The 14,294-nt window shown below is 40.7% G+C and overlaps 1 protein-coding gene across 11 annotated transcripts in view; it reads right to left on the bottom strand.

Moving 5' to 3' along the window:
- The window catches only part of COBL (cordon-bleu WH2 repeat protein), a 240,384-nt gene that overhangs the window by 90,972 nt on the left and 135,118 nt on the right, over positions 1–14,294 (bottom strand). For all 11 annotated transcript variants that reach the window (XM_075125572.1, XM_048839266.2, XM_048839267.2 and 8 more), the window contains one exon: positions 5,531–5,725. In XM_075125572.1, the coding sequence (XP_074981673.1) occupies positions 5,531–5,725 (195 nt within the window). The remainder of the gene's footprint in view (positions 1–5,530; positions 5,726–14,294) is intronic.

Raw genomic sequence — 14,294 nt, 5'->3', positions numbered from 1 at the left:
AAGGCAATTAGATTAGTCAGGCATAACTTGCCCTTGGTGAATCCATGCTGACTGTTCCTGATCACTTTCCTCTCCTCTAAGTGCTTCAGAATTCATTCCTTGAGGACCTGCTCCATGATTTTTCCAGGGACTGAGGTGAGGCTGACTGGCCTGTAGTTCCCAGGATCCTCCTTCTTCCCTTTTTTAAAGATGGGCACTACATTAGACTTTTTCCAGTAGTCCGGGACCTCCCCCAATCGCCATGAGTTTTCAAAGATAATGGCCAATGGCTGTGCAATCACATCCACCAATTCCTTTAGCACTCTCGGATGTAACGCATCTGGCCCCATGGACTTGTGCTCGTCCAGCTTTTCTAAATAGTCCCGAACCACTTCTTTCTTCACAGAGGGCTGGTCACCTCCTCCCCATGCTGTGCTGCCCAGTGCAGTAGTCTGGGAGCTGACCTTGTTTGTGAAAACAGAGGCAAAAAAAGCACTGAGTACATTAGCTTTTTCCACATCCTCTGTCACTAGGTTGCCTCCCCCATTCAGTAAGGGGCCCACACTTTCATTGACCTTCTTCTTGTTGCTAACATACCTGTATAAATCCTTCTTGTTACTCTGAACATCTTTTGCTAGCTGCAACTCCAGGTGTGATTTGGCCTTCCTGATTTCACTCCTGCATGCCTGAGCAATATTTTTATACTCGTCCCTGGTCATTTGTCCAATCTTCCACTTCTTGTAAGCTTCTTTTTTGTGTTTAAGATCAGCAAGGATTTCACTGTTAAGCCAAGCTGGTCGCCTGCCATATTTACTATTCTTTCTACACATCGGGATGGTTTGTGCCTGTAACCTCAATAAGATTCTTTAAAATACAGCCAGCTCTCCTGGACTCCTTTCCCCCTCATGTTGTTCTCCCAAGGGATCCTGCCCATCAGTTCCCTGAGGTTGTCAAAGTCTGCTTTTCTGAAGTCCAGGGTCTGTATTCTGCTGCTCTCCTTTCTTCCCTGTGTCAGGATCCTGAACTCGACCAACTCATGGTCACTGTCTCCCAGGTTCCCATCCACTTTTGCTTCCCCTACTCATTCTTCCTGGTTTGTGAGCAGCAGGTCAAAAAGAGCTCTGCCTCTAGTTGGTTCCTCCAGCACTTGCACCAGGAAATTGTCCCCTACGCTTTCCAAAAACTTCCTGGATTGTCCGTGCACCGCTGTATTGCTCTCCCAGCAGATATCAGGGTGATTGAGGTCTCCCAAAAGAACCAGAGCCTACGATCTAGTAACTTCCGTTAGTTGCCGGAAGAAAGCCTTGTCCACCTCATTCCCCGATCTGGTGGTCTATAGCAGACTCCCACCACAACGTCACCCTTGTTGCTCATGCTTCTAACCTTAATCCAGAGACCCTCAGGTTTTTCTGCAGTTTCATACCGGAGCTCTGAGCAGTCATACTGCTCTCCTACATACAATGCAACTCCCCCACCTTTTCTGCCCTGCTTGTCCTTCCTGAACAGTTTATATCCATCCATGACAGTACTCCAGTCATGTGAGTTATCCCACCAAGTCTCTGTTATTCCAATCACATCATAATTCCTTGACTGTGCCAGGACCTCCAGTTCTCCCTGCTTGTTTCCCAGGCTTCCCAGAATTTGTGTACAGGTACATGCTAGTTCTGCTTGAGCTAGCACCTAAAATAACAACGTGGTTGGGCCAGAGGCTGAGGCTAACCACTCAAGTACTTACTTCTGGGGGTCGGGTGGGACTGTACATGGGCGGCTACCCTGCAGTGCATTAGCTCAAACAAAGCTAGTGCCTGTACATCTACCCGTGCTGGGAATTACATCTCCCAGCTGTAGTACAGACATACCCTCAAGTCTCTCTGTGCTTTAGTTCACCATCTATACAGTGGGGTAATAGTACTACCTTTCTCCCATAATTTGTTTTTCTTGTCTATTTAGACTGCACAGTCTTTGGGGCGGGGACTGTATTTGCAGAGTGCTTAGCGTAAGAGAACCCCAGTCATAGCTGGCTCCTCTGGATTTCCCTGTGTGTCCAGTTTTCCCCACTTCTCTTCTACCATAAGCTCTCTGGGGCATGGATATTTTTCATTTTGCATTTAGCTCAGCACTTAGAACATTTTGGGCTCTGAGTCAATAACAAATAAAATAATATTTCCTAATTGGTAGAGCTGGTCAAAACAAAAAGGCTTGAATATTTGTTACTGAAATTTCAAAAATTCCACCATTGAACGCTTCCACCATCCCTATTAACAGGATCACTAAAGTTTCTGGAGGGTGTACAGGACTGCTAGAAAAAGGGGTTCACCTTTTGCTGAGCCCTCACAGAATGCCTTTGCATGAATTGGCAAACTAATCTCAATGGTCTGTGAACTCAATATCAGAACTGAAGATGGGGAAGATTCCCCTGCTTCTGAGGCAGCCTATCCCACCCTCTATATTCCCTGCTGGGACTGCTATTTTATCCCTGGCTCACAACGATACTTATGAAGAATATGTTTTTGTGGACTTTGCATTATAATAAATTGCATCAAATGGCAGATGCTTTCAAAAAATGTCCTGAGGGAAGAGACAACTGGATTCCCTTCTTGGGCTTTATCCTCCCCTCCCCCCCCCCAGCTGTAAATTACTGAGTGGAAGCTCTGCACAGTCTGGAACACTGCTTAATTGTGCTCTGAATATAAATGAATACTTTCTGGTAGGGGTTTTTAAAACGGGATGAGGAGAAAATACTACCTGTGAGCCAGTCTTGGAAGGCAAATGTTTGGCAGGTCATTCCAGCGGTCTTTCCCTCATAGAGGTCAACTATTATTGTAAGACCCACGGAGACAGCAGTCAAGATATGATTACATTACATAGCAAGCAGTTATCTGACTATCTGGAAAAAATGATTGAAGAAAATCTAAAGAATTAATGAGGTATATGTCAATCTCATTGCATATGGCTGTTATAGATTGCAATCACTAGGCACAGACATGAGAAATGCATCACTTAATTTATCTACACTGTTATAAAAATGAAATGTCGTAGAGCTTAATAGTGGGTAAAAATAGTGGGTAAGGGGGTCAGGGTAAGTTTATTTGCTGTGCCTCCAGTACCATTTTTCTATACCGCTTTTAGGGAAACGGATTCAGTTTAAAGATAAAAATCCTTTTCAAGTTCAGAACACTACCATTCTCATTTTCTAATAATCTGCTAGCTTCACTGGAAATAAACATGTTCTCCTTTTGCAGGATCTTCCTGTTAGTAACAGTTGCACATAAATAAAGATTTCTAAACAAACATCTTATCTTTTTATGGAAGGAAGTCCATTAATAAGGAATTGACGTTCTTCCCTAAAAAAAAATACATTTGTTAATTCTTTCCCATAAACTATAGAAATAAACTAACACCCTGAGATTTTTTATTCTATTTTCACAGCAAACTGGATAATCTGCACGTAGATAAGGTTAGCACTGTTTGCGTTTCTGTATAAACAATGCTCTTGTTGCTACCTTACCATGCAACATCAAATAACTAATCTTTTTTCTCAGGTTTCAACTGCTTCATGGAATTGTTGGTTCATTTCTGCTGGATTCCTTACAGTTATGTTGGATCATCTTCTACAGTACAGGTTGTGAACAGCTTGCCAAACAAGGCACTTCAGAAGCACATTACCCATGTTTGCGGTCTTGAACTGCACAATTGTTTTCATAGGGATGTCCTTTCCCCATCAAAAATAGGACAAAGAAGCACTCAGATGAACTCAAACAATTGATCTGATAATCTACAGTACTTCAACTTTATTGACTTTGTAAACTAGGAAAGACATTTCTAGTGTCCCAAATTACCACTATTATATGGAAAATATATGATCCGTATTCAATCAAGCATCTGTTTTCCTTCTACCATTTTTTTTCTTTTAAAGAAAAAAATTATAACAAACTTGATGTATTGTATGTCCACTTTCAACAAACAACAGAAATATTAGTTCCCAGACAATCCAGAAAACAGTACTTTTAGTGATGTGAAAACAATACTGAAACTGGGAATGTTAGCATGCTGAAAAGGTTTCTGTGCTCCAAAATAAAAAATGTAAATGACATATTAAATGAAGATAAGCTTGAAACAGTGTAGCCTTTATATTGTGATTATACTTGTGTAAACTTCTTATAAAATGCCATAACATTCGTTCAGAAATATCCATGTTTCATGAACATAATGAATGTTTAATTTTAGGGGCATCAAATTATTTATTAACATGGAAGCCAAAAGAAATTAAAAAAAATACACAATGCACTAAATACTGCAACACAAGGTATGTTGCTGCTGTAAAATGCATGGGAAGGGATGTTAGTAAAAAGCACCTATCCACGTTCTAGAAGAAATCTTAATGCTATGTCATACATATCACATTTTTACCAGAAAAGCTATAACAATGGGAAATTTGGTACTGTCAATCATAGGTATCAATCATGGAATGTAGGGTGTGTGTGTGTGAGAGAATGGAAGGGGAAGAGAACCAAATGAAAGTGATATGTGTGTGTGCATGGGCTAGTCTACCCGCATTAACCTGAATCTACCTCACACAGGTAGAAACAGCACGTGAAGACAGTGCAGTGAGAGCTTTGCAGAAGTACAGGGAGCCAATTATGTACCCAGAGTGAGTGCTGTGCTTGTACTACTCGCACTGAAGCCCAGGCTGCACTGGTTTCGCTGCTGTTGTTACTGGCGCTAGCTAGATTTAAGCTAGTTCAGGCAGGCTAGCCTGGCACAGCTTCTGCTGCGTAGACAGGACCTTGGTATAGCAACCCTGTCTATACAGCCTTGTATCTGATAAGGCATTTAAAGTACAATACTGTTATTTTCTGATCACCTGATGGGTAAACTCCTGCAATAACTACTCACATCAGCTCATTCTTATCATTAAAATTAACCTAAGAAATAAAAACAGCAACAACATCAGCATAATAATTCACTGTTCAGTCCCATTGTTTTTATGTTGCAAAATTTCCTCTTCCAGGTATTTATTCTCTATTCAGGGGTCACTTGTGGCTTTGCCACAAGCGTCACAAATGGGGCAACAGGCACCTGTGCTGTCCTGGAAGCAAACCGGAAAACAGATTATTATTCAGACAGACAATCTGCCTCCCATTTTGTTGGGGACATAACCTAGAACAGCATACGTCTTCTAGCACACCAGTGCTGGCCTGTGCACTGGAGGCGGAACCAAGGCTCTGGATAACATCAGTTCTGGATAATTCTATTACGGAAGAGCAGCCCTTGGCCTTTTAGGATTTAGCCCAACAAAAAATAGCTTAATTAGAAGGGTGCTGACAGAGTTAGAATGGAGCTTTAGGAAGGGGGGGCAGTTCTAGCAATTGAGGGGAGTGAGTACATTCAAAGCTCCAACAGCATTCAACAAGAGTCCTCACTGGAGTTATTGAAAAGTTTCGCTGGCTGACCAGAGCATCCAATCAAGGGGATTTATTTCTAACTCCATTTACGGATTGGCTCTAGTCAGTGCATTTAGCAACTCTGCATTTCCTTATGTCATTCTTACCTGCATTGCTGTCTTTGCCACTCCACTTGTCTCCGTAGTTTGCAAAAGGGGTGTTGCCACTGGTGGAGGAGGTGCTCTGCGTTTTTTAATTTCTGGGTTGGCAGTCATTCCTGAAATGTTGCCAAGAGATAGCGATGGACCCAGCGTAATGGAACGTGAATTCACTGAAGGGGAATTTGGAGCTGTTGCAAAGCCCTGTAAGTAGATGTATAACTGGGTCACAATCACTTTTTAAAGACTATGAGGAAGAAGCAGAAAAAAACCCATTACACCCAATTACCCTTAAATTGAGACAATGCTCTGAGTGATTGTGTATAATCCCCTGCTAAACTTGCCACATTGCAAACTGTACAATATAAGGCCATTTTTCAAAGATCAACTGACATATAGTAAGCCCATTCAGAAGGGGGTGAAAGTTGCAACAGACTAAACTTATATTAATATTTAGAAAGAAACAGTCAACCCCGATACAATTTACAGGACCGTAGTTGGGAACTTTATCAAAGCAGGAGGCTCCCACTTAATTAAAAAGACTTTCTTTTTATACTTGGAAAATGAATTCTGTATCTTTGTGGTCAGGCAAATATATTTTAAGCCACATTTAAAATATAAATAAGGAATCTTTAGGATTCCTGAGAACATATTTTATTCTAAATCAGAATTAAATATTTAACTGCCCATATATCATGCTGCAAATTATATCTTGGGCCAAATTTTGCTGTCAGTGTAAATCCAGAAGGCCTGATTCTCTACTCATCTATGCATCTTTTACACTAGTATAACTCCCTTTGACTTGAATGGAGTTATTTCTGATTTACATAGGTGTAGGCAAGAACCAAATCAGATCCAGAGTAGCACCGCTGACTAGATTTACACAGGTTTAGATCAGAGCAGCACTGGGGCCTGTTTCTAAATGCATAGCGTGAAAATGTTTAGATGTAAGATGGCTTTTCTTAGGGATGGATCCAAAGCTCAGTGAAGTCAATGGAAAAATTCCTACTGGGTTGTGGATCAGGACTCTATTTCTATATTTGGAAATGGGGGCTGTACACACACAGAAATGCACACAACTGGTCATTAAAACAAAAATTCTTGAAAATGTTCATGAGTTTTGATGCATGAAATTTCATTTCATCCACTTTCTAACCAGCTGTAATGCTGCTTGGAAAACATATTTTCCAAAACTTGACAATCATTTTTTTCTGTTTTCATCTACAGAAGTTTTGATGGTAAATAGTGAGGAAAAATGCACAAAATTAAAAGAAAATGTTTTTGACCATCTCTTTTCCACCATGAACTGCATGCAGCATGTTAACATGTCAATCCCTTATGGTGTCACCGAGAGTATTGAAATATCACCTAAAATTCCAGAATGAGGATCATAGTCAGCAACTCCACTCCTCAGCACTATGGAAATTTCTACCATAAGTATAAATCATTTGTGCAGGAGACAGAGCTTTTTGGGGGGCTGGTCTGAGGTCATGGAACAAACACCAATAGAGACTAAGGACCATCACAAATCTCACCACCCTCTACTCCAAGTTCAAGGCACACTTCTTCAACCTTCCCCTCTCAAACTCAAACACATACATAACATCACGGACATACTATGTTTTCTGAAAAAGCAAACTACCAAAGCACTGCACTGAACACACAATTTCCTCCCTGGGGAAAAGATAAGAGAGAAAATGAACACCACATGATATATATTAGTCACATTCTTTAACACAGTACTGGAAGGCTGCTTCGATATTACATTGATGAGGGTGGTAAAGAACCTACATAGAATAAAACAGAATCCATTTCCTACTAGACATATGTCGACAACACAATGGTTATCACAAGCTGACAATCTAAGCAACAAGGTCAAGGATGCAGAGATAATGAACTATCTTCTCACATAAATGATGGCACCCTCCAGCTCACGACTCATACACATTAGCAACCTGGGGAAGCTTGCAATGTTGCTGCCCATGCTGTATCTATTCTGTGGATAGAGAACTACTCTTTTTTGGGGGGACGGAGGGGGTCATCATTCTGGCACCTTTCACCAGCACTACACTTACACTATTTTTAATTGCTTGGCTTGACAGCACATCTTCTTCCACAACAGTTGGGATAGCTCAGAGAAGAGAGCACAAAAAAGGAAGAATAAATATACACAGCAGGTTCTGAGCAGAAATCACATCAAACAAAATACTGGCATGTGGTGGCAGCTGATTCGGAAAAGGTTTTCATCTCAGTTTCTTGGTTCCCTAATTAGGCCATCCATACTTTCAGCCAAGAGTCTATGTGTAAACATCACAGGTCAGATTCATCACTGGTGAAAATAAGTGAAACTTGGTTGCCATAGCACTATCGGTCTGTGTGGAGAGCAGAATTCCTCTTCAAGATATGGAAACTGCAACAGCCCAGTGCTAGTCTGTGAAGTTTTAAGGAGACCTCCACTGAAATGAAGAGCTGGATCAGATAGGAAAAAAAACAATACAAGAGGAAACATGGCACACATGTTTTTGACTGCTCAATAAAGTTCTGTGTGTTTCAGACACCATAATACGCTATGAGAGAGAACTCAGATGCTATTTGTACAGGATTAATTTGGGTCTGATTCTGCATCTACTATTCACATGGACCTAGCATGGACTTAAATAGGAATTCTGGGTGGACTGGCTGCAGGCCACTTTATTACTATGTAGATTGTTTGCTATACAGTCGACCTCCAGGCTGGACAAATATAGCTGGCACAGGAAGTCCCTGGTACTAGTATACTATATAAGTCTTCTCTCATGGACTATAACCTGCGTTTTAGATCATCATCTATCTTTTTCATGCTGATTTCTCTGAATTTTTTAATAGGGTTTCTCAACCTTTGTACCTATTCAACAAACACGCAGCCTATAGCATGGGCTTTTAATAAATATGCAGCAAAGCCATCTTCTAGGTTATGTCTACACTAGCAATTGAACAACAAAACTTTTGTCTTTCAGAGTTGTTAACCCCCCCTCGAAAGACAGAAGTTTTGCCACGACAAGTGCCAGTGTGAACAGCGAGTTGTCCGCAGGAGCACTCTCCTGCTGACAACGCAAATGCCGCTCATTGGGGGTGGAAGTTTTTTGTCGGCAGGAGAGCCAACAAACAGTGGCTACACTGCACAACTTTTAGTGCCACAGCTGTAGTGACACTGTAGTGAGGACATAGCCTTACAGGTGAACATACTCTATCGTTGGCTGTATCTGCTAGGCAACAGTGGATAGACCGATCTCATCTGTAACCTGCAGCGTCTGTGTGTCCTTGGATACTGTGTCTGTTGTGTCTGGCTCTATATAATTGAGTATGTTTACTCCTAAGTATATGCTACCCTACAGACAGTAGACAGTAAGAAGTTTCCTTTTTTGCACTCTTAGAGGAAGACTGAAGAAAACCAGTTTTAGCCTACTTTATGTTTTCTAAGTTTTTGCTGAATGTGTCAAAAGGTTGGGGAATCTTGCTAACAGGTTCACAGAAGTTAGAGACTAAAATGACAATTCAGATCTTTAGCTCTATCTCCTCTGCAAGTACAGAATATTATCAGCAACAGAGGACTTATCCAATATTAAACTGGCACTGCATTTGATCCAAGGTCATACTCTTGGTAAACAACCACCAGAATCTTTTTGTTGAACAGAGCACTCTGGAAAGAAAATACAAGAAAAAATATTTTTTAGGCTGGATTTTGTTTTAAACTAGTTAATATTTCTGAAGAGAAGTCAGGGGGGAAAAACCACAACATTAACATGTACCAACACAGAATTAAGCTAAAAGAAAACAGTAAGAAACAAATAAGTAAGGAACTAGCCCAATTCATTTCTGTGTGTTTCTGAGAGCCAAGTCTAAGAATAAATCCAATTGATGCTTGAGTGTGATTTTCAAAAGCATTCACTGCTGGCCTAACTCTGCTCAGATTGAAGTCAAACTTCCATTGTCTTCACGGGGAGCAGAGTATGGCAAATACTGGGGACTTTTGAAAATCCCACCCTTGTCAAAAGAACTTTACACAAATCTGGATAGAAAGATAATCTAGGGGTTGATCTTGTAGACCTCTACTCACTCAAGTACTCCTCACACAGGCAAGTCATATTCTTTAGCTTCTGTAGAACATATACCCTTGTATGCGGAGGACTAACCACATGAGAAGGGCTGTGCCAAGACCAGACTCTTACTCTGGATCTGATCTATTTCCCATTAATCAGGCGTCTTTCCATTGATTTCAATGGGAATAGGATCAGGCTCTGTGTTGACTTCCTTTAGAAACAATAGATTGGGGGCTTGATTTTCAGACAGTTTAGGTATGCAGTTATTGAGAACGTGTACGCGTGCGCACACACACACACGTAAAATTAACTATGTGCGAATACAATTACTTTATTTGCACACACTTTTTGCCCAAATTACCTTACACTTACTATTATGTTATGCTATTGTCACTACATTGACTTCACATGAATTATTCTTGATTTTCACCAGTGTAAAGCAGAATCAATCTTCATAATTGCAACTGTCTGCCGAGGTTGTCAGAAAAAATCAAGCCCTTTATCCTTGATTTTTATTCCATTGAATAATACATTTTTGATTGTGAACATGCTGTGAAAAGACTATCAAATTTAGTCCCTTCAACCTTTGCATTTCCCTGCATTATAAAAGCCAGTAGAGCATCAGATATCAATGAAGTACATTAATAAAGACATTTTAAAACCTCTTCCAACTTTTACAGTCACAGACTGTGCAAGTGTGGGGCTGTTATAGAGCTTTTGCTCATTGTTCAAAACAACAGAATATATTAAAGGAAAAGAAATCTTACATTTGTATTAGCCCAAATTTTATTTTTTTTCTGAATACAGCCAGGGAACACTTACTGTTGGCACAAGCAGATACAAATGCCCTGAAAGAGTTGTGCCAGCTTATGTCAGCAGTGAATTTAGGCCCCAATTCAGCAAAGTCCTTAAGCATATGGTGAACTTTAAGGATGTACTTACATCCATTCCTATTCAGCAAAACACTGAAGCACATACTGAAAGTTAAACCACTGTCAGCTGCAATACTTACTATTCTTTTAAGTGAGCGCTGCCATAGGAACTTGTGATAAACACACACACACACTCTTCTGTGGACATTTAATTTAGTTTATTAACAACCAGAGAAGGTGTAGGCCAGTGTCTGTCACAAATCTTTCCCTTAGTTTTTCCATCACTCTCTGATGTACCTCATAGGTTTCTACAGTTCTAAGCAGATGATTTTTTGGCTCACCAACCAAACTAATTGTGGTCCATCACCTCCTTTTTTTTTTTTTTTTGGAAGAAATGTCTGACCTTTGAAGGGTGGGGTTTGGGTTTAGGCTTAGGCTCCATCCCTCTCCTCAGCATATTTTATGGGCTGGCTAGCTCAGGCAGCTCCCTTCTCAGCCTGCTGGCTTCTGTGAATCCCATTCTTTGGCAGCTGACTCTTCCCATGCATTGTACAGGGAGCCTAGGCACTTAACTCGGGACAGTTTATTGCACTAGGCAGCAGGGCACCTAAATGTAACGTGTTGCAATGCTGAGTTTAAGTCCCCTTTGTGAATCTAGCCCTAGGTGCCTAACTTCAGTTGAGATCAGTGGGAGTTAGGTGCCTAGAAGCTCCTGAATATCTCACTAGGGGCCTAAACACTTTTATAAATCTAGCCCCAAGTCACTTTTGAAAATAGGAATTAGGTTCCTAAGTCATTTAGGTGCTTTAAAAATATTAAGAGTAAAACTATATGAGATACATATAGTTAGGCTATAAAGCTGAAAGTCAATGAGGTTTTTTTTCCCCAAACGGCTTCCCTCACCACCACCCTTTATTAGAGTTTCCTTGGCTTTCTCATGACACAAAGTGGCATTTAAAGGTCAGCAGGAGACTGAATGCTGCTTGCCTGCAATAAGCAATTTGGCTTCCTGTTCTCTGTCCACACTGGTCAATAATTTTTTTTCCAAAATGTCAAGTTTTTTTTTCTTGTGGGGGTGTTACAGCCAGGCTTTTCTTCTGCAGCTCTGTGCCAAACCCCACAGATTCCAGCTACCTATTTTGTTACACAATTTCCTCCTGAATAGTTTTTATATCAAAAACCAATCAATTGGGTTGTTTTAAGAGTTGGAATTACTAGATATAACAGTAACAGCCTTTTTAAAAAACAAACAAACAAAAAAACAAAAACAAAACCCAATCAGAGACAAAGGAAAAAAAAACAAAAAACCTCTGTATGAGGGATGCATTTTTGTGTGAGCGTACTGAGAATTAATGTGAACTGAAAGACCTGGAAGGGACAGACAAATCCATCAGCCTGGTGACAACGGGAGTATTTATCATAGTGGGAAATGTAAACCCTATTAACACAAACTCACATTGATTGGCTGAATGTCACTACAGCTGATTACTAGTAACCATTTAGAATGCCAGACAGGTTAAGTCAGAGACTGTGGTAAAATTTAAAGTTGGATGATGCTCTCCTGGAAATGATAATATTACTCCATACATTAGCATTAAATGTAACAACAAAGAAACTGAATCAATTCAAACACACCCTTCATAACCAAGGCATAGTAGTGTGGTCTCCAGACCACCTGGAGGTGGACACATACAAAAACGTACTCATTGAGATGACTGAATTTTTTTAAAGTGGGTCATCTTAAATATAGTTTGCTTTTTCTAATCATTGAAATTCCCTAATGACTTTTAACTGTGATGTGCACACCCTCCTCACAATCAGAGGCTTAAGAGGAACAATTGCATTCCTTTAACTTTTTTCTTGATTTCCATGTTAGCTCACTCCCTCCAACTTTGGAAAGAAATAGTACACCCATCTAGTACAAAATTAACAGTACAAAGGCAACTATATAGTTTCCATAATAGTACCAGCTATAGGCTGTAACACTATTCATTTTATACAAACACTATCTTATTGAATATACTTTGACATCCATGTTTTCAAGGTTTTGAATTAATCCTTTGGAGACTATAAGCCAAATTCCCAGCCTCCTGTGCTGTCATTTTGGTTCTTAGCTGGCAATACTATAGTTATGTTCTAAGAATTTATTTGGTGAATACCAGAACTTGTACAACTAGAATTAGAAATGCGAGAACTGGATGCCAAGAACACACAGAGATAAGGAGGGCAGGCTCTCTTGCTTAGCTCTGCTAATTCTCTTTCACATTGACCTAGTACATTCCTCCTCTTTTAGTTCTGGTTTGCAGAGGAGCAGAAATCAAGCATCCTAAATTTGGGTGTTTTTCTGTGATGTGCAAAAAGAGTGCTATGGACCAGGCTGACATCACATTTAATTGGTGACCTGGTTGAACAGTATTTCCCAGGGTAACAGAATGGATAGACTCCTCTGCTGACCTATCCTATCAGCAGATATTAAGACCATCTATCAAACTGCTGACGTCCCACAGGCTCTATGTGGCAGGTGCCACTCATTAACTGGATATATGAAAGGTAGGAACACCCTTCTGTGAACACAGGAGGTCCTGGAAGCAAAACCTAGAGACAGTCAATCTCAGAGAGACAGCTTAGGTTCAGGTTTATAACCTATTTCCCCTTGTTTTCCTAACCCCGCACCCCTCTTCAGATGTTCTTGTTAAACCCTGGATTTGTGCTGGAAATGGCCCACCTCGATTATCATACACATTGTACGGGAGAGTGGTCACTTTAGATAAGCCATTACCAGCAGGAGAGTGGGGTGGGGGGAGAGAAAACCTTTTGTAGTGATAAACACCCATTTTTTCATGATTTGTGTGTATAAAAACAAACATCTTCTGTATTTTCCACAGAATGCATCTGATGAAGTGAGCTGTAGCTCACGAAAGCTTATGCTCAAATAAATTGGTTAGTCTCTAAGGTGCCGCAAGTACTCCTTTCCTTTTTGCAACCTACTATTGTGTGTGGAGTCCCCAGGAAGGGAGTAAGTCTGGATTTAAAGTGTGATCTGTTAAGAGTGGGATCCTAACCCATTCACAGAAAAATACAAAATGATGTAAATTTTTACATTTAAAAAGTGTGTGTGTGAGTGTGCGAGAGAAGCATTCATAAGTCAATCTTTTTATTTGAAAATCTATCTGGTATTTTAATATATTTCTATATTCTACCCCTACTCTCTTTTGGATCCGGGACCGTACAGAAGAGACACCTCTCTTCCCCTTCCCCATACACTCTATGGGCAGTAGGATCCAGGTGCTGCCTCCCCTTCTCCTGCCATATTACCTTGAGTAAAAACTAGAGAGCAGCCAGCCAGACTCCAGCCCCACAGGAGCACAAGCAGACAAAGTAGGGACCACTGGACACTCCAGTCAAAACTGTACAAAGTTCTCTGACTTTCTCTGTCCTCGGATGACTGGCTGTTTGCCCCAACCCTCCCCTGTGCCACAGTCTCTGTACCTCATATTCTTTCCACACCTGCCCCTCCACCCTCTCCTCCTTAGCCCCCTTCCCTTTTCTTGGCATTTAGCAGATCCCCTCCTAAGTAAACCCACCCACAAAAACAAAAAAACAAAAAACCCAAGGAACCAAAATCGTGGCACGAGCATTCCATTTGATGCCATGACACTGTTCGCTCTGCTTGTGTGTTATAATCCTTACCCCACCCTATGTCTGTCTTGTTTATTTAGACTATAGTGCGTCATTGTTCACTTGTACTGCCCCACTGGTCCGTATCCATTTGCCTTATGCATAGACGGTAACATTTTTGGGGCAGTGACTGTCTTTTTGTTC

Source organism: Caretta caretta, chromosome 2, assembly GCF_965140235.1.
Source record: "Caretta caretta isolate rCarCar2 chromosome 2, rCarCar1.hap1, whole genome shotgun sequence".
Taxonomy (NCBI): Eukaryota; Metazoa; Chordata; order Testudines; family Cheloniidae; genus Caretta; species Caretta caretta.
The sequence above is the reverse complement of the archived record's forward strand: the minus strand, read 5'-3'. Positions and strand labels throughout refer to the sequence as shown.